The sequence below is a fragment of the Podarcis muralis genome, chromosome 2, assembly GCF_964188315.1.
Source record: "Podarcis muralis chromosome 2, rPodMur119.hap1.1, whole genome shotgun sequence".
Taxonomy (NCBI): domain Eukaryota; kingdom Metazoa; phylum Chordata; class Lepidosauria; order Squamata; family Lacertidae; genus Podarcis; species Podarcis muralis.
The window spans coordinates 19710987-19731141 of NC_135656.1; the positions used below are offsets into that span (position 1 = coordinate 19710987).

The following is a 20155-nucleotide window of genomic DNA, read 5'->3' on the forward strand; positions in this document are numbered from 1 at the left end:
CCAAAAAGAACCCAGAGATACATTTTAAATAAAAGCACACATTCTACTCATGTAAAAACACACTGATTCCTGGACCGTTTGTGGGCCAGATTTAGAAGGAGATTGGGCTGGATCTAGCACCCAGGCCTTAGTTTGCCTACCCATGGTGTAGGTGGACGCTGCAATCCTATGCAAGTTTCACTGGCATTTATTTGATGAAGGTCCTGGCGCTTTCAATTAAGATTCCCTACAACTGAATTAAGTTTTCAGGATTAACGTTAAACCCATGTTCATTCCCCGGCAGAGGCAGCAGGTTGTCTTTTCCAACAATCATCACTCCGCGGTAATGATCATAAAATCAAACTTTATTGAATTTTCGCTTAATGAACATCAAGGCACCCTGCAAGACAAAGACTGTGCAGTCTTGTATACATTGCAACATTACATTTGACAGAGTCTTGCCTGACACTGCAATGGGCCAATCACAAAGGCAGCCCAGTGGCAAAAAAGGAGGAATGCCAAAAACATTCACTCTCTTATTTTTAACCTCTGCTTCTTAAAAACAACCCACAGACCAACATGGTTCGCAATCTGAACTAGAACAAACATTAGCTAGATTTTGATTTTTATGTTCTGTGCTTCTACACAAGTTTCCAAGCATGCTGAAGTTATTTCCCAGCAGTGTTGCAGACAAGAGAAGCTTTCATTTCATTTACTACACAGAAAAGCTGGGCAGAGATTGGTAGCTTAGATACTAGATTATTATAATTGAGCCATCCATGTAAACACAGCCACACTGCTAGGCAAACATTGCTTTTCGGTGAAGGGTTTCATCTGGGCTGGGAAAACAACAGCAGAAAATCACATTGTATCACTGATTATCAAGGAGAGTTGAAAGATGAGGCTCTGCATCCTTCCATTCAAAACCAATAGGACGTAATACGTTTAAATTTCCCTTGACTGGATCCATTAGTATTATTCTACTGCCTGTCTTGCCATAACCCCCCCCCCCATGGTATTCTAGGCTAGGAAACGAGCCTTAACCTAAGAAGAAACAGATTACCTTTCATATTTATCTCAACAATCAAAAACAGTGATCAACTTTTAGCCAGTGGTCAGTATTTGTGCCAGGCAAAAGACTAAAAGTAGTGAGATTCCCGAATATCATCATCTCAAAACCCATTGCAACATAATCAGAAGACTTCAGCAAAGGTCAAGGAAGCTAGATCGTAATGAGAGCAGAAGGGCAGCTGGGCATCAACCAAGTCACTGTAGGAAACATCCCAAACCACACAAAGTTTGGATAAGGGGAACTGGTTCTACTGTGCTTTATAGCTTGTGGGTTCTTTAAACACATGGAAAAGTGTGTCAAGAGCCCACGAGCATTTGTAGGAAGAATACCTAAGGTAAAATACCCAACTCATTTGAGAAAGTAGTCCTCAAGGGCACTTCTACAAAAAAAGTAGTAGTTAGTAGGCCTTATGAGAAAAAGGATACACACCCAAAATTCTCTCTATGGTGGGAGATGATGTCCTCAGATCCTACAATACACAGGCATGGGTCATTAGGGGGAAATGTGGTCCCAGAGCTCCTGAACACCAAGGTTTTGCTAGGCTGGAGAAGAATAATCAGATCTCTATTCCAGCAATTCTTCCACCCTAGCAATTCTTCCATTACCTCAAGTTTATTCTGTATTTTGTTTCAAAGTAACACCACGGCTTAACGCGGTAGTGTTCCCCTTGTCTGCCTCACACCCTACTTTGTTTTCAGCTCATTCATCACTCTTTCCTGGCTTTCTTGAACTTCCTTGGGGTTTTCTGGAAGAGGGCCAATGATCTACTACATTTTCATAAGCTCCACTGAAGGTCTCAGTAACTTGTGCCTCAGATTCCTGGACTATTCTGAAGAGTCGTTTGGTGCAAAAGCCCAGCTAGCAGTAGGGATTCAGAGATGCCACTGCTTGGAGTATTTGGAAAGGAATTATTTCCCAACAGTGTGTTATCCCTCGATCCTTTGACTACGGGAAGAAACCCATGGCTTGATTCTTAAACATGTGGGCCAACTTGCTGTGACACTTTGCTATTATCTCAGGCTTTCTCCAGAGGTCTCAGCTCATGCCTAGCATTGATGCTTCTCAGTTTTCATTTCGCCTCTGCCAGAAGACCCCTGGCATGTGAGGCTTCTAAACTGGAGAGCTTCGAGGCAAGAGATTTGGTCAAAAGCACCTCTGCAAAGTGTGCGCGTTCTGGCCCCAGAAAGGCCAAACGTGTTGCCTACTAGCAACAGTAGAAAACACACATTTTCTTAAGACCTTAGCAGTGCCTCCAGCTTGTTCCTCTCTAATAAAGAGTGTTGCAAACTTCTCTTCAATTGCTTATGATGTGTAACTGTCGGAAAGGCACAGCAGCAGGTATCAAATAAAGAAATCTAAGACATAGGAATGCTAAGGATGTTGACTAGAAAATCTTAGCTTTCCAGCTTCTTCAAGTCCTTCCTAGTTTCCTGACTGGCAGATCACACATTAAGTCTGAAACACCCACTAGGAGGGATCACTCAGAGACATGATCCATGTTGGGCATGCTGGTTCTTCACACTAGTGATCTTTTAAGTCAAAACACTATCAAAGTCTGCCCTTGGAGAACTGCATGTGTCCAACAAGAGGGATCAAAATCTCCTCCAACAGTGAAGAGCAGAAGATTCCATCTACCAGACTAGCCTGAAAGATCTCACATTTCACCCACAGCCTCTTCCCAATACCTCAAAAATCAGAAAAAAATGCCGCAGCTAAGATTTTCAAGGACCAGGATGAGAAGTGACGTGCTTCATTCCAAGCGGTCAATGAGACAGAGGGTGTGAAGCACGGACTGCTGCTGGTGATGTCTTGTTGTTGTTCTAAAGGAAGCCGTTCCCCTTCAGCAAGGGTCTCTGACCAGGAAGTGCAACCATAACATGAGCACTTCCTGTCCAACCTTCCTGTCCTGGCATGCTGAATATGGTTCAAAGCCTCCAAAAGAATCAGCTCCTTAAGTTCCCATGACTCCAAAGAAATGAATTGAGCTAAGAGGGGCTTATCTGCATCTTCATGGATGCTCCAAGCAATTGAAGGGGGGGTGTTCCTTTTGTTACATCACAGGTAGTTAATCTGAAGAGACTGTTTTGCGTCCCTCCTCCATGCAGCGATACCAAACTGATTGCCCCTGCTCTTCTTCAAGAGCAGAATTAGCAATATCGGATACAGGAATGCCCAACCACCTCCACAGTCCTGCGCTGTTCTTGTTTGTCAAAACACAACTCCCAATGCAAGTTACTGCCCTAAGCATCACAAGAGACTATTTCAAAGAGAAATCTGTTTGAAGCCTGATCTGCCTGAGACAGTGAGATTGGGAATGTGCCAGTGCCCATATGGCAAGAACTGAATTCTTCCGGCAGGGACACAGCAGTGGGGATACACCTTAGATATCCTGTGCTCGGAACTCCTGACAGCGTGTTAGGGATGGAGGCAGAAGCAATGCAAAGCAAGCGTCTGCTCAGACATGCCCCAGACTTGCCTGTAACACGTGCCAGGAGTTCTGTGTGCCCGAGGAATACAGTCCACCGAAAGTGCAACAGGAGAACACCTCTGAAAGTTTCCTAAGGACACTCGCAGAGAGGCTTCTTCAAGACAACATTCTTAGTGGATTGTGGCTTTGATTTAGTAGCCCTCAGATTCCCAGAGAGCAAGGTCAAGTTTCAAAAGGGTGAACTCTTGTTTTGAAGCCAAGGATTCTGAGAGAGAGAGAGAGTGAGAGAGAGAGAGACAGACAGACAGAGACAGAGACAGAGAGAGAGATACAGAGAGGAGTTAACATATGGACAGGCCCTATGTGAGCAAAGCAAATGGTGGCGGTTCCGTTCTTCACTTCAGCTGGCACAGCGAGATAGTGGTCCCGCTGGAGAACACCCAGAACGCTGGATAGAGCGCTTCCGTGAACTGCGCACGGAATTTGTAGAGCAGGATGAGTTTCTCGCCGACGCCGAAGAAAATGACAAAGCCGCCGTCGTAATTCAGCAAGACGCCAATCTTCTTCAGCTTGGTGTTGGGTAGGCATTTCTCGACGTCGTTGTGCCAGGCCGAGATCCTGGAGTTGAACCACTCGATGCACCAGGAGCTGCCGTTACGCCCCAGGCGGCTCTCTGCCCCCTGCCTTGCCATGCTCCCATAGCAGACGCCGACCCCGCAGAAGGTGTTGTGCTCCAGCTCCACTTCCCAGTAATGGATGCCCCGCTTGAAACACTGGAAGGCCACCACCTGGGAGCAGTAGGTGAAGCGCTGAGGGTGGTGGGGGTAATTCTGAGGAGTTTCCGACACGGATATCTTGGTGTTCCTCTCAGAGAGCAGCACTTTCTTGTGGGCGGTGTTGAAATCCAGAGTGAATTTTGTCGCAACTGCGGAGAAGGAAGTTCGGGGAGAAGTGAGAAGAACGGCCACCTGATATTTTACAGAGCAAGAGGGGAAATTGAGGAAGGTTGGGGAAGAAGAGCAGGATAGTCTTTGCTATTAAGAGAACTTCATTTATACAAAGATAGTGTGAGGAAAAAGAAACACAAGTGTGTGAGAACGGGGACGGGACCCATACATTAATACATTAGTGGCCAAAACTGTGGAAATCTTTTGGGAAATTTCTGAGGTTTCATGGCTTATAACACCACTATTTTTGGAGAAATACCATAAAATTATACATCAATGGAAATATACAATGGTACCTCAGGTTAAGTACTTAATTCGTTCCGGAGGTCCGTTCTTAACCTGAAACTGTTCTTAACCTGAAGCACCACTTTAGCTAATGGGGCCTCCTGCTGCTGCCACACCACTGGAGCATGATTTCTGTTCTCATCCTGAAGCAAAGTTCTTAACCTGAGGTACTATTTCTGGGTTAGCGGAGTCTGTAACCTGAAGCATCTGTAACCTGAAGCGTATGTAACCCGAGGTACCACTGTAATTTAATGAAGAATGTAATGCAGCAAGGTTTGTTCAATTATCTGAATTCTGTCAAACATTATAGCCAAATAACCAGAAAAAGGAATTTACCATACCCATTGAGCCAATCACCCATCTCCTACTACCCTTCTGAGAAATACCCCACCCCACCCTCCCACTATATATAAGGGTCTGGTGACTTTAGAGTATCTGAAGAAGTGTGCATGCACACAAAAGCTTATACCCAGAACAAACTTAGATGGTCTCTAAGGTGCTACTGGACAATTTTTTATATTATTTATTTATTCAGAAAAAGGAAGCACAACTTGTTTAGGGTGAATGTAGCCAATGAGCACAGGGACGCGGGTGGCGCTGTGGGTAAAAGCCTCAGCGCCTAGGGCTTGCCAATCGAAAGGTTGGCGGTTCGAATCCCCGCGGCGGGGTGCGCTCCCGTTGCTCGGTCCCAGCGCCTGCCAACCTAGCAGTTCGAAAGCACCCCTGGGTGCAAGTAGATAAATAGGAACCGCTTACTGGTGGGAAGGTAAACGGCGTTTCCGTGTGCGGCGCTGGCTCGCCAGATGCAGCTTTGTCACGCTGGCCATGTGACCCGGAAGTGTCTCCGGACAGCGCTGGCCCCCGGCCTCTTAAGTGAGATGGGCGCACAACCCTAGAGTCTGTCAAGACTGGCCATAGCCAATGAGCATGAGTGTTTAGAGAGCCAATTAGGTGTTATGAGCCATCAAACCTCGGAAAGACACTTTCCCCAAAAGGTTTCCACAATTTTGGCCACTAGTGTATACTTAAAAAAAAAAAACCACTGGACCTTTCCAGTCCAAAACAATGTGACAGAATGTTGAGAGCATGATGGAATTCTGGGAACTGAATTTGCATACACAGAATCAGGTGACTTACATTCCAAAAGCTCTTCTCGGGATTTACTTAAAAAGCTTTCCAGAGTTATCGACGGAATCCCTGCTTGAGGCCTGCTAGAACTTCGTGCTCTCTGGTTGGGACTTTGTGCTGGGGAAGGGAGGGAAATGGAGTCGTGTGATGATTTTTTATTTTTTTTACAATACTCACATTTTAAACAACTGTCACCAGAACAGGGCAACTTAATTTCTGCAAGGTTTTATTCAACTCTACCACACAGGTTGCACAAACAGGATCTTACAGCCAAATTCATTCAAAAGTTAAGTCGCCTTGATTCTGAAGGGTCTTTTCGTCATACAACTGGGTTTAAGATTGCACGCTATTCCAGGAACAGCTGTTGAACTGGAAAGCAGGGAACTTTGATAATCTTAGGGAAGTTTTTAATGTTTGATGTTTTATCACTTTTTTATTATTATTAATCATAGAATCATAGAGTTGGAATAGACCACAAGGGCCATCGAGTCCAACCCCCTGCCAAGCAGCAAACACCATCAGAGCACTCCTGACATATGGTTGTCAAGCCTCTGCTTAAAGACCTCCAAAGAAGGAGACTCCACCACACTCCTTGGCAGCAAATTCCACTGTCGAACAGCTCTTACTGTCAGGAAGTTCTTCCTAATGTTTAGGTGGAATCTTCTTTCCTGTAGTTTGGATCCATTGCTCCATGTCCGCTTCTCTGGAGCAGCAGAAAACAACCTTTCCCCTTTCCTCTATATGACATCCTTTTATATATTTGAACATGACTATCATATCACCCCTTAACCTCCTCTGTTGGGGACCACCGAGTGGCTGAGGAAACCCAGCCAAATGGGCGGGGTTTAAATAATAATAATAATAATAATAATAATAATAATAATAATAATAATAATTATTATTATTATTATTATTATTATTATTATTATTATTATTATTATTATCCCAAGAGCCAGGAACCGCTGAACACCATGTAACCCAGGTGAGGAAAAGCCCAAGGTCCTTTTTCAATCACTTATAACACTTCCATTCCCTGGTCCTTGTGTTCAGTAAGACTTCAGAGCTCCTTTAAAACATCCTTATTTTCCCTACACCTCCGAGTCTTCTAGGAGAAAGGTGGGCAGAAAGAAGACCAGAATTTACTGGAAGATCTCTCCCAAGTTTTGCAGTAGATCTGTTTCCTAACATTTAGACGCTCCTCAGGCTGAACCCTCTTGTCCAAGGCAAGACAACACAGTTAACTTTCAGAAGAAGAAAGTCGAGTCTTCCATTTCTTTATTCTGTTTTACAAAGGAGATACCTTTGAAAATGTTCTCGGTTGGAAAGGCAGTACATAATGCAAGCAAATGGATCTTTGCTCCGAAGGAGGCAGCTTTGTTCGTTCACTGCCCATGGTAGCATAGCCAGGATGCTTTCCTAGCAAGCAATTTATGCAGCCTCTCAAGTCTGCTTCACCTGACCGCTACGTGCCTCTAACACTCCCTCTGGTGGCTTGATCACATCTGAAATGTGATTTGGTTCGCAGAAACTTTAGTAGGAGTTAACATGAGAAACGTTTATTCATTTGCCAGGTTTCTAACCAACCACAAACAACTTACAGCAAAACAATGATATAATTTAAAAACAATACAGTCGTACCTTGGAAGTCGAACAGAATCCGTTCCGGAAGTCCGTTCGACTTCCAAAACGTTTGGAAACCAAAGCGCAGCTTCTGATTGGCCGCAGGAAGTTCCTGCAGCCAATCGGAAGCCTCGGAAGCCCCATCAGACATTCAGGTTCCAAATGAGTGTTCGAAAACCGCAACAGTCACTTCCGGGTTTGTAGCATTTGAGGGCAAAACATTCTAGTACCAAGGCGTTCGGAATCCAGGGTACGACTGCAGAGAGTTTAGAACGTAGAATTAGCTTACAACCCTCCGAACTGTAGAATTCCTTTCCCACAGAAGTGCAACTGTCATCCTCATTGTACAACTTTTTGTCAGATACTGAAGATGCGCCGCTTTACCAGCTGAGATATATGCTTAGGACGTTGCTAGCTTAGAACCACATATACAGGATGTTGGCAGGGATACTTTATGGATAGAGCCATGAGTCAAGGTGCCCCACACATCTGGGTAAGTGCGTGAAGAGCACTCTTGTGACACCAGGCTCAAAAGACAGGTCGGCTATTCCTCAACTTTTAAGCAAGGCAATGCAATTTTTGCAAGAGTGAACTTACATCGTTTAGCAGGTCGCCTTCTCTGCTCTGAAAAAAAGGAGAAACGAAACAGTTGTGGTTACTGGGGGAATGAAACAGTTGTGGTTACTGGGGAACGTAATGAAACAATATATTTTTTAAACAAGCAACTTCAGCGTATGCTAAGAATGGAGCACCTGTGCCTTGCGACTAAAGGTTTGCCATCTGGAAGAGTCACTGAAACTTCATAGAATCATAGAATCATAGAATCATAGAGTTGGAAGAGACCACAAGGGCCATCGAGTCCAACCCCCTGCCAAGCAGGAAACACCATCAGAAACACTTATTTTCATTCAAGAGTTGAATTTCTCCAGCTGAAGTCCAGTCTACCTCCGACATCTCATTCTGCAGCAGGTGTAAGGCAGGCCCCAAACAAATCTAACCGTTTTCTTTTCAACTCTAAAATGTAAACTTCTTGTTCTTTTAGCTGCACCCTCCATGTTTTTATTGAACCATGTTCCATTCTGCCATCTTCCTCAGTCTCTCCCGGTTATCTAAATTTATCTGCCTTTGATCATCCATTTTTCTACATTAAAAAAAGGAAAAACCTCTTCAAACTTCACACTCGTTAGAAGCTACCATGTGTTACCTTGCGGGTGGTATGCCAGTGAACTTGTGACTTGATTCTGGTGATTTGGCTAATAATAGGTTGGGAGGGGGGGACTGGGCCGTCGGCAGGGCAGGTGTTCCGCCAACAACACGGGAAGCACAACAAAAAGGAAAAGGGAGTGATGCAACATGACACCCATTGCTGATGCTCGCAAAGGACTCGTGCACAGGGAAGTTTTTAATGTCTGATGTTTTATTGTGTTTTAACATTCTGTCGGGAGCCGCCCAGAGTGGCTGGGACAACCCAGTCAAATGGCAGCATATAAATAAATAAGAATAATACAGTGGTACCTTAGGTTAAGTACTTAATTCGTTCCAGAGGTCCATTCTTAACCTGAAACTGTTCTTAACCTGAAGCACCACTTTAGCTAATGGGGCCTCCTGCTGCCGCCGCGCCGCCGGAGCACGATTTCTGTTCTCATCCTGAAGCAAAGTTCTTAACCCGAGGTACTATTTCTGGGTTAGCGGAGTCTGTAACCTGAAGCGTATGTAACCTGAAGCGTATGTAACCTGAGGTACCACTGTATTACATATAGTAATAAATTTTTATTTTTATTTTTAAAGGACATCTGAAGGCAGCCCTGTCTAGGGAAGTTTTTTAATGACTGATGTTTTGATGTATTTTTAATCTCCTGTTGATAGCCCCCCAGATTGTTATAAATTGTTGTTATTATAGCCTTGTTTTTAATCAGAAAAGAAGCGGCAGAGCTACATCAGCAGACGCGCACCTCATTTTGGGAAGAATCTTCCTTCTTAAAAGCAAGCAGAGTTGGGGAAGAAATTGCATGCAATTCAACAGTATCATCCTGAAAAATAGGCGGGGAAAGGGGCCCGCCAATCAATCTTCAGTAACCTCACGCCTTATTTACTGCAGTAACCAGGTATGCTTTTTGCCTGAACAAACATAATGGGTGGAGGCAGCGAATGTCAAATAAAGGGCAAAGCCAAGGTCATCACCTGGCAAATAAGGCCTGCTGTACACAAGGAAACAACGGGGCCACAATCACCGTTGGACTTTGGCAACCAAAACGCCCTTTTACCATCAGGTATGCAGAACAGCACAAGAGATGCTGCCTGCGCCAAGGAGCTTATATTTATAACAGCGCCGCCTGTTAGGAAGCTAGGGAGAAGAGAGGTAGCAGTAACATGAGAGGGTCTCTTGATGAAAAATTCCTTGAGGACTCAAGACATATTTAAAGAGTACCCTACAGCGAGAAAAGGGATGTGGGTGGCTCTGTGGGTTAAACCACAGAGCCTAGGGCTTGCCAATCAGAAGGTTGGCGGTTCGAATCCCCGCAACGGGATGAGCTCCCGTTGCTCGGTCCCTGCTCCTGCCAACCTAGCAGTTCGAAAGCACACCAGTGCAAGTAGATAAATAGGTACTGCTCTGGCGGGAAGGTAAACGGCGTTTCCGTGCGCTGCTCTGGTTCGCCAGAAACGGCTTAGTCATGCTGGCCACATGACCCGGAAGCTGTATGCCTGCTCCCTTGGCCAATAAAGCGAGATGAGTGCTGGAACCCCAGAGTCAGCCACAACTGGACCTAATGGTCAGGGGTCCTTTTACAGCGAGAAAAACAGATGCGAGTAAAATTTGAAACACAGTGGTTTTCAAACAGAATGCATTCCGGAGCCGTTCGGAAATCGAAGTGCGGCTTCCGATTGGCTGCAGGAGCGTCCTGCAGCCGATCAGAAGCCACAGAAGCTGCGCCGGATGTTCAGCTTCCAAAAATCGTTCGAAAACCAGAACACTCACTTCCGGGTTTCGATCGTTCGGGAGCCGACCTGATCGGGAGCCAAGGCATTCGGCTTCGAAGGTACGGCTGTATGAATTATTAAGGTAAGTGGGTTAAAATGGATGTCTTGAATTCTATAGGTGAAATGTGCACCATTTAAAGGTAAAGAATATGAAAATTGTGGAAAGGGAAGATGGGAAATCAATGGGCAAAGCAGCATGTGGTTTATGTTAAAATTTGTAAAGTTTTTGGGTGAAAAATCAATAAATAAGATTTTTTTAAAAATAACATGGAGGGTCTCAAGCACTATTGCTTGGGCAGGGAGAGAGTGGTCTCTTCAAATCTAGGGACATTTCCAGAGTTAGACTTGCAACAAACAGGCTTTAAAGTGTGCAGGCACTCTGCTGTTATCTTAGAATCCAAAATCTGCATTTTTATATGTGTTGAAAGCCGCCCAGTGGCTGGGGCAACCCAGCCAGATGAGCGAGGTATTATTATTATTATTATTATTATTATTATTTCCAGAATGATTCATTTTTATTGTTCCACCTTTCCCCCAAGGAGCTCAAGGTGGCATACACAAATCTCTCCCATTTAATCCTCCCAACAACCTTGCAAAGTAGGTTAGGCCAAGAACGTCTAGCCTGCCCAAGGTTATTCTATGAATTTCACATCAGAGTGAGGGTTTGAATTTGGCTCCTTCTAATCCAGTGTCCTCTGGGACGCAGGTGGCGCTGTGGGTTAAACCACAGAGCCTAGGGCTTGCCGATCAGAAGGTCGGCGGTTCGAATCCCCGCAACGGGGTGAGCTCCTGTTGTCGGTCCTTGCTCCTGCCAACCTAGCAGTTTGAAAGCACGTCCAAGTGCAAGTAGATAAATAGGTACCGCTCCGGCGGGAAGGTAAACGGCATTTCCGTGCACTGCTCTGGTTCACCAGAAGCGGCTTAGTCATGCTGGCCACATGACCTGGAAGCTGTACGCCGGCTCCCTTGGCCAATAAAGCGAGATGAGCGCCCCAACCCCAGAGTCAGCCACAACTGGACCTAATGGTCAGGGGTCCCTTTACCTTTACCCTTAATCCAGTGTCCTAACTGCTACGCCACAGCGTTTATCTTTGGGAAGGCCAACAATTATAGCTGTCTGCCCAAAGACAATAAATATCCACCTTCGCAAAGATTAACAACTTAGGCTGCGTATGTAAGAAAACTTGGGAGGAGCCCCTGGCTTCCTGTAACCTCTTATCTCAATAGCTCTGCTTGCTCACACAAGAGGAGAAAGAGAGAGAGGCAGAGAGAGAAAGAGAATGAGACTCTGGAAATTATCAATAATAATTTGTGTCCTCAACACTCACTAGTGTCTGCAGCAGCAGCAGCAGCATCCTCTTCTGTCTTCTTCTCCTGTGAAGATGTTGATGGAGGGTCGTCTCTCTTTGGTGCACCTTTGGAAAGAAAACACCAGTTAGAAGGGTGGTGATACTGGTCTTCTGCAGCAAGCAAGAATCTTGCTGCATATCTTAAAAGAGAGCCAGGCAAAAGGAGGAATGGCATGCGCATGACTGGAAGCGATGAGTCTGTCGTAGGACCTTCCACCCACTTAGCAACCAAGGCTGGAGTTAAGACGCGTCTTTGCTACTGCAAAAAGAATTTAGCAAGCAGCAGGGGGTCGCATGCATTTTTACTTACTGGATGCAGCAATTTTCCCCCCTGGCTGCACAAAAGGCTTCGGTTTCCACTGTGCGGCTCCTGAAAGTAAAGTATATGCGTGCATGTATGGACACGATGTGCTTTGCCCTGGTTTCCCCCTGGGAACAGCGCCACAGGTGTACACATCTGGTGGTATGGTTTGGATCTGTTGCCTAAAGTTATTTTGGCAAACAGTTCCAAATTTGTTCCTAGGCGATGTGCCGAAATAACTATTCCCGGTGGGCAGATAGCTCAGTTGGTTAGAATAAGCTACCCAGAATCGCCACTGCAATGGGAACACTATTTGTAAACCCATTTTACAGACAGAGAGGGGTGAGGCCAGGAGACTGGACCAAGGGATTCAAATAGCATTTGAAATTCGCCAGACACATTTTGTACCTAGGTATCAGCCACATGCAACCAAGGGAAGATGCCCGGGTGCCAGGATGGCGCCTGACGTCTCCCCCACCTGCAGGTGCATGCCTGGGGATCCTTGGATCTTGACCGTTTTCACACACTAGCAACACATCCTGTAGAATTCTCTCCGTTGTATTTTATCTGCACAACCATTATGAATTTCAGGAACCAAAAAGTTGTACTGAAAAATACGACTTTTGAGCCGGCTGCCCCAAAATGGCAACTAGGCATTCTGTTTTGGTGACTGAAGCCCTGGTTTAAGGGGCTTTTTGGCGCCTAACTTATATATATCTGTGTTTCTAACCTAGGTCTCCTCACTCCAAGTCAGTTACTATGCAGAATTTACAAATCAATCGGGCTCCCACCTTCACCCATATTCACATTAATACCTAATGGGTAATTAAGAAAAACATGGTTTTCTGTCGTTATAAGCAGTAGTTCGAGAGACCCTGGACCTGTGATTCTCATATACCAAAACCATTTAGTCTTTAAAACTTTAATACAGTGTGCACTGAGATACAATAAGCAAGAGACACATGCTAGTAAACAAAACAGGCAAAGTACAGTGGTACCTCAGGTTAAGTACTTAATTCATTCCGGAGGTCCATTCTTAACCTAAAACTGTTCTTAACCTGAAGCACCACTTTAGCTAATGGGGCCTCCTGCTGCCGCCGCGCTGCCAGAGCACGGTTTCTGTTCTAATCCTGAAGCAAAGTTCTTAACCCGAGGTACTATTTCTGGGTTAGCAGAGTCTGTAACCTGAAGCGTATGTAACCTGAAGCGTATGTAACCCGAGGTACCACTGTACCTTCTTTTTTCTTCTCCTGGGGTTGAGCCAAGAACTGTTTCACGTTTTCTTTGAGGCCAAAGGCTTTTTGATAAACGGTGTGTATCAAGTTTTGATCCAGTTCTAGTTTAGGTATGAAGACATCTTTGATGGGTAACTGCCGGAGTTTTGCTGCCTTCTGAAATAAAAGCGGATGATCTCGTGAGGATTTCTGCTCTTACACACTGTCACATCCCCTTCCTGTCTGGACACAGGTGGCACTGTGGTCTAAACCACTGAGCCTCTTGGGGTTACCGATCAGAAGGTCAGTGGTTCAAATCCCCATGACAGGGTGAGCTGCCATTGCTCTGTCCCAGCTCCTGCCAACCTAGCAGTTCTAAAGCACACCAGTGCAAGTAGATAAATAGGTACCACTGTGGCAGGAAGGTAAACAGCATTTCCGTGCGCTCTGGCTTCTGTCACAGTGTCCCATTGGACCAGAAGCAGTTTAGTCATGCTGGCCACATGATCCGGAAAGCTGTCTGTGGACAAACGCTGACTCCCTCTGCGTGAAAGCGAGATGAGTGCCGCAACCCCATAGTCGCCTTTGACTGGACTTAACCGTCCAGGGGTCTTTTACCTTTTTACCTTTGTCTAGAAGGGAGTTATCATCACATACTGCCCTCTAGAGCAGCAGTCGTAGGAAGCTGCTGTCATGCAGTGTTTGCGCAGATGAAAAATATAGTGGCACCCAAGCCTAGGCTGCCCTAGGAAATCAGTTCAGGACCGAACAGAGTTCAGGGCAGTGCCGGATTTATGCATAAGCTAAACAAGCTATAGCTTAGGGCCCCACTCTATCGGGGCCCCCCAAAAAAAAATTAAAGGAAAAAAAAAACTGGACATACATTTCCAAAATATAAGATAAATAACAAATAATATAAAACCTATATACAGCAACAGTGTTTTGTGTTGTGTATTGACCTATTAAGTCCATAAATTACCATATAGCATATATTCAACACAAAAAACAGCGACAATTTGTTGTTGACAAAGGGCAGCTGGACATATAAAGGGCCCCATTACCTTCAGTAGCTTGTGGCCTCATCAAACCTAAATTTGGCCCTGGTTCAGGGAAACAGAGGTTTACCTTTAAGAATGTGATGTCGTCATCCTCTGTCAAGGTCACTTCAATTTGGTCTCTGGCTCCCTGGATTTCGGTTTTCTTCTTACCCAGCACTTTATAGACATATTCGTATTTATCTTGGACTCTTTTCTCCTCCGCTAGGACTTTCTTCACAGCTTCTTTTTCTTCCTCTTCAATTAAAGCCATAATTTCCAGGAATTCTGCCTTCAGCAGGTCCAACTTCCGATTAGCTGTATCCTGAAGAGACAAACAAAAAATGCATTTGGAAATAAGAGTTCAGAAAGTGATAATGGGTAATTAGGCCAAATGAGAACTCTACAGGATCAGTACTGAATAAGCTTAATGTTGTCAGATTTTTATATAGCAAAAAGGTGGGAGATCACAAAGAAGAGAGCTGGAGCCTCAAGTGAATGTTGAACACAGCTTTCTGAAATGTTTTAGTTCTATAAATCATCTAATATGTCAACACAAATAGAAGTTATTCATACTGCAGTTGTTGTATAAGGGATTATTATTTTGACCAGAATGTAATTGAAATTAATAAGATTTTGGAACGCAGAAATAAAGAAAATAATCAAACCATCAATTCTAGCATGTGGGAGGCCACGTAAATTATATAATTTGGTATTTGAACATTTGGTATTAGTAACTGTATTATGATTTGGTCTTGTTATAATTAGGCTATTATTGGATTGAAACTGGAAATCAATAAAAATTATTATTTAAAAAACGAAATGTTTTATTCACTAAGACCTTAGCATGCATTTTAAAATAGGCATTTTTATTTTAAAAAACCAATTTAATAAACTGCATATTCTCTGTCTTCTCCACACTCAAGAGGACATGTACCTATTGGCTTGGAAAAGAGTCAGCTGTACAAAAAGGGAGAGACTTCTGCGGTACAGAAAATTTTTGGAAATGAGAAAGAAAACTTAAAAAAAAAGAAAACCCAAAAGGGATTGACAAATAACTGTGAGCTTCCAGGATGTATGAAATGTTGTGGTGTCAGTTAAGAAGGGAAATGGTAGATGAAATCGGAGGTGGGGGGTTGGGCTGTGGGGAGCAAAGAGAAGGAATGGGTCTACTCAAGTCACCAGCATAGTTACAGGAGGTACTAAGGCAGGCATAGGGAAACTTGGCCCTCCAGATGTTTTGGGACTACAACTCCCATCATCCCTGACCACTGGTCCTGTTAGCTAGGGATGATGGGAGTTGTAGTCCCAAAACATCTGGAGGGCCAAGTTTCCCTATGCCTGTACTAAGGGATGAGCAGAGATGTATGCCGCAAGGTTAAATAAAAGACTGCCCCTTGCTGCACTACATAGGGATGTTTCAGGAGGAAATGAAAGCGGGACCCCTTTGCTACTCTCCAGAGGTAGCATACAACCTGCTCTAAAGGTAAAGGGACCCCTGACTGTTAGGTCCAGTTGCGGACGACTCTTGGGTTGCGACACTCATCTCGCTTTATTGGCCGAGGGAGCCGGCGTACAGCTTCCCGGTCATGTGGCCAGCATGACTAAGCTGCTTCTGGCGAACCAGAGCAGCGCACGGAAACGCCGTTTACCTTCCTGCTGGAAGTATTTATCTACTTGCACTTTGATGTGCTTTTGAACTGCTAGGGTGGCAGGAGCAGGGACCGAGCAACGGGAGCTCACCCCATTGCGGGGATTCAAACCGCCGACCTTCTGATCGGCAAGCCCTAGGCTCAGTGGTTTAGACCACGGCGCCACCCGCATCCCTTACAACCTGCTCTACAGGTATAATAAAATGGTCAGGTTCTAAATACCAATAGGCAGCTTCCAAACCTGAGCCCTATTTGGAGACACAACAACCTTTTGTTGCATGTTGTGCCTTAAAAAGAAACACTCTGTAAATAAGATTTGATGGGTGTAACACTGGATTACTGAATGATTTAGTTCATGTTGTAAAATATGCAGGGATGCACGGCATGCAAATTGAACCATGGAAAGAGAAGGGAAGTCATTGATTTAAGGTTGTTTAAATGAATATTCTGAAATGTAATTTAGAAAATTTAATAAAAATTATAATACACACACATACAGTGCTTTTTTCTGGGGAGATGCAGGGAAATGCATACCCCTAAACATTTTGTGAATCTAAGTTTGGCCTTATTGAGGGACAGTATTTCAATATGAGTAGGAAAACGAGTCTGCTTCATCACGTTTGTGAGCTGTTTCCAGGGATAATTAAGTGTTTTAAATTTGTTGTTAGCCACCCTGAGCTGTTTTTCTGAACTGGGAAGGGCGGGGTATAAATAAAATATTATTATTATTACTATTACTATTATTATTATTATTAGACTGTGGTACGGCAGGCTGATGTTAACCAGCTGGCCAACAGCTATCTGACTGAGGCTCACATCTGCCATCTTCCCTTTCAACGCAAGGCGGGTCGCTTGTGGTACACAAATCTCCCACCCCTCTTATCAAAAGCAAGCTGTGAAAACACGAATCATTTCTTACACTGGTTTGCTTCTGCTGCACTCGCACTTGGTCCAAGGACTGCAAAGCCTTCTCGTTCAGAGCATAGAGTTCCGTTAGTCTCTGCTTCAGTTGGGACTGTAAGAGAATAAACGAGGCTCCACTTTAAGAGTACAGATCAGCTATCGACATCCACAGACACGTCGTTCCTGCTCTTGAGCAAAAAACAGGAACCCGCTTCCGTCCGGATATTAACACACTGCAACTCCTATACTTCCTGACCATTCCTGACTAAGGTTGGGCAATACCTGTTTTTTAACTTTGTAATATATCACCAGCTAAATGTTGGAATATACGAGTACAGTGGTCGTATGGAATCTGTTCCAGAAGTCTGTTCAACTTCCCAAATGTTTGGAAACCAAAGTGAGGCTTCCGATTGGCTGCAGGAAGCTCCTGCAGCCAATTGGAAGCCCTGTCGGACGTTTGGGTTCCAAAGAACGTTTGCAAACTGGAACAGTCACTTCCAGGTTTGCGGCGTTCAGAAGCCAAAACGTCCAAATGCCAAGGCGTTTGACAACCAAGGTACAACTGTATATTACAATGTCTGTCTGAAATAACAGGGGGGAGCTATATAGAGGCATTGGCTGGCTTCACTGTTTTCCTCACATTGTGATTTTTGAATAGCATGCCTCCCTCCTCCACCAGCCCAATTGTCACTCCTCTTCGCCCAGCATAGAAACCACAGCTTCGCGAGGCTAGGATCCGGTGAGGGTGCCTTGATAAAAATGCAACCGCCACATGCCCTTTGATCCCAGTCCCTGGGCATAGCCAGGGGGCAGGAGGGGCAGCTGCCCTCCCCCAAATCAAGCAAATAAATAGAAATACTTGACTAAAAGTAGAAATTGTAGAAAGATTTTGAGCACTTGCGGTCAAAAGAAAGGAAATGATGAGACAGTTCATTCTGAATCTGCTGGACAGAGCCAGACAGAGGATGACCAGCGAATGTCCTGCCCTCCAACATAAATCCTAGCTATGTCCATGGATCGAAGGGTACACAGCGTGCTTCTCTCACCGCCCTCCTTGAGTCGCTTTGCAAGGCCTCGCAAAGCAGCTCAGGGCTGGTGCTGTTCTGGTTGGGTTGAGAGCTGGGTTGGCACATGGTGGGCTCTGTTCGCCCACTGTGCCCCCTTCCCGGACGCCATGAACACACGCTCTGCCGCCAAACCATAGTGCTCTGCCCCTCCTCAACCAGCCTGCTCACTGGCCTCTGTGCCTACCAGGCGAGTGCCTAACTGCAAGGCCACATGAGCAACATTTGCGACACAGACCAGCCTTTCCCCGGCCACACGCCTTCCAAATTTAGATGACAATCTCCATGTCGCCCCTCTGACCATTCGCTGTGCTGGCCAGGGCTGACGGGATTTGGGAATCCAATACAGTCGTACCTTGGATCTCAAACGCCTTGGCTCCCGATCAAAACCCGGAAGTGACTGTTCCGGTTTTCGAGCGTTCTTTTGGAAGCCGAACGTCCGACGGGGCTTCCGATTGGCTGCAGGAGTTTCCTGCAGCCAATCAGATGCCGCGCTTTGGTTTCCAAATGTTTTGGAAGTCGAACGGACTTCCGGAACCGATTCCATTTGATTTCCAAGGTACGGCTGTACACCTGGGCGGCGCCAGAAGCCGGGCAAGGCCCCGTCTCACCTCCTTCTCGTCCTTGGCCTCTTGCAAGGGGACGGTGGCGCACGCCTTGTGCGTGACCAAGCAAAAACAGCAGATGCAGCTGCTGTGCTCCTTGCAGTAGAACTCCAGGAGCTTCTGGTGGGTTTGGCACTTCCGCCGCTGGAGGTCCTTCACCGGCGCCACCAGCTGGTGGCCCTTGAAGGCGGGGCTCTCCAGGTGCGGCCGCAGGTGCTCCGGGCAGAAGGAGGCCATGCAGGTGAGGCAGGTTTTGTCGGCCACCTTCTCCAGGCAACTGTCACAGGCCACCGAAGAGCGGGTGCTGCTGGTGGTGGTTTTGGTGGTGGCATCTCCAAGGCCTTTCTTCTTCTCGGCTGGCTCGCCTTGGGCGCTCTGGAACTGCTCCACCACCCTGCAGAGGACCGTGTTTTTCTTCAGCTCGGGGCGACTGTCGTAGGAGCTCCTGCACTGAGGGCAGCAGAAGTTCCTCAGCAAGCCCGACCAGGTCATCTCCAGGCAAGGCAGGCAGAAGTTGTGGCCGCACGGGGTGGTCACGGGGCTCTCGAAGACGCACAGGCAGATGGAGCAGGTCAGCTCCTCTTCCAAGCCCACCAGGGAAGGGGCCGAGGGCGCGCGCAGCAGCTGAGCCATGGCTGGGGCGCGCGAGAGGAACGGAGAACAGAAGCGGACCCCGCCGTCCAACCCGCCCGTCGCAGCAACTGGCAGCCTTTGCAAAGTGGAAAGCGAAACTTAAAGAGACCTAGCGCCTTGCCCTCTTTCCAGGAAATCACGTGGCCCCCCCGCCCGGAGAGCCGCAGGGCGGGGGCGCGCCTGGACGGGGCGGGGCGCCGACGCGTGCTCGCGTCTCGCTCTTCTCCCCTTCGCCGCTTAAGGAAAAGCACGGGAGACGGCTTTGCATTTCGCCCAATGCTCGTCCCCGGGCAATTCCTGCGCGGCGGCGGCGGCGGCGGGGCGAGGGGAGGGGGGTGCGGGGTTGGGAATGAGGTGTCACCGCTTGCTCGCGAGTAAGCCCAGCCGATCTCAGACGAAAGGGAGCTCCTTTGCATGCAGGATTTTTTTTGCTGGGGGGGGGGGGGAAGGGTCAGGCTTTATACTAGAGGGGGCAGAACCTCAGCTAGTCAGGGGCGTCGCCAGGGAGGGGCAGCTGCCCTCCCCCCAAATCAAAAATACATAGCTCCTTGAAGTCCTCCCCCCCCCAAAGGCTTGCCCCCCACTAAGAAAAATCTTGGGGAGGGCAAACTTTATGTTAGAGAGGGCAGAACCTTAGCCAGTCAGGGGCGTAGGCAGGGAGGGGCAGCTGCCCCCACCATGAATAAAAATACATAATTCCCCCCCCCCAAACAAAAGGCCTGCCCCCCCTAACAAAAATCCTGGGGAGGGCAGGCCTTATGTTAGATGGGGCAGAACCTCAGCTAGTCAGGGGCATAGCCGAGGGGAGGCAGAGAGGGGCAGTTGCCCCCCCATCAATAAAAATACATACCGTAGTTCCCTGAGGTTCTCCCCCCCCCCCAACAAAAATCCTGCCTATGTCCATGCAGTTAGTTTTATTGATTGGTGGGCAGCTGCCTCTCTGCCACGCGCCCTTGGCAATG

At 46.5% G+C, this 20155-nt stretch overlaps 1 protein-coding gene across 2 annotated transcripts; it reads right to left on the minus strand.

Annotated features, from left to right (window-relative positions):
- Window positions 1-323: 323 nt before the first annotated feature.
- LOC114587320 (E3 ubiquitin/ISG15 ligase TRIM25-like) lies at window positions 324-19353 on the minus strand. Of its 2 annotated transcripts, XM_077923964.1 has the most exons (9): window positions 18567-19353; window positions 16908-17003; window positions 14428-14661; window positions 13323-13479; window positions 12098-12157; window positions 11767-11853; window positions 8057-8083; window positions 5849-5956; window positions 324-4404 (listed from the first exon to the last, which is right to left on the minus strand). In XM_077923964.1, exons 1-9 carry the CDS (start codon window positions 19191-19193, stop codon window positions 3875-3877), a joined length of 1926 nt encoding a protein of 641 aa, XP_077780090.1. In that variant the 5' UTR covers window positions 19194-19353; the 3' UTR covers window positions 324-3874. The 2 variants fall into 2 exon arrangements, with proteins under 2 accessions (XP_077780090.1, XP_077780091.1); XM_077923965.1 differs by lacking the exon at window positions 12098-12157.
- Window positions 19354-20155: the final 802 nt, after the last annotated feature.

Bases quoted from the DNA above. Each gene is read 5' to 3' on its own strand.
- LOC114587320 (XM_077923964.1), bottom strand. From the start codon at position 19,193: ATGGCTCAGCTGCTGCGCGCGCCCTCGGCCCCTTCCCTGGTGGGCTTG. The intron at 8,084-11,766 runs GTGAGTGTTGAG...CCTTTTTTTCAG, and splicing joins TGCTGCTGCTGCAGACACTA to AGCAGAGAAGGCGACCTGCT. The intron at 4,405-5,848 runs GTAAGTCACCTG...CCTTCTCCGCAG, and splicing joins CCGAGAAGAGCTTTTGGAAT to TTGCGACAAAATTCACTCTG.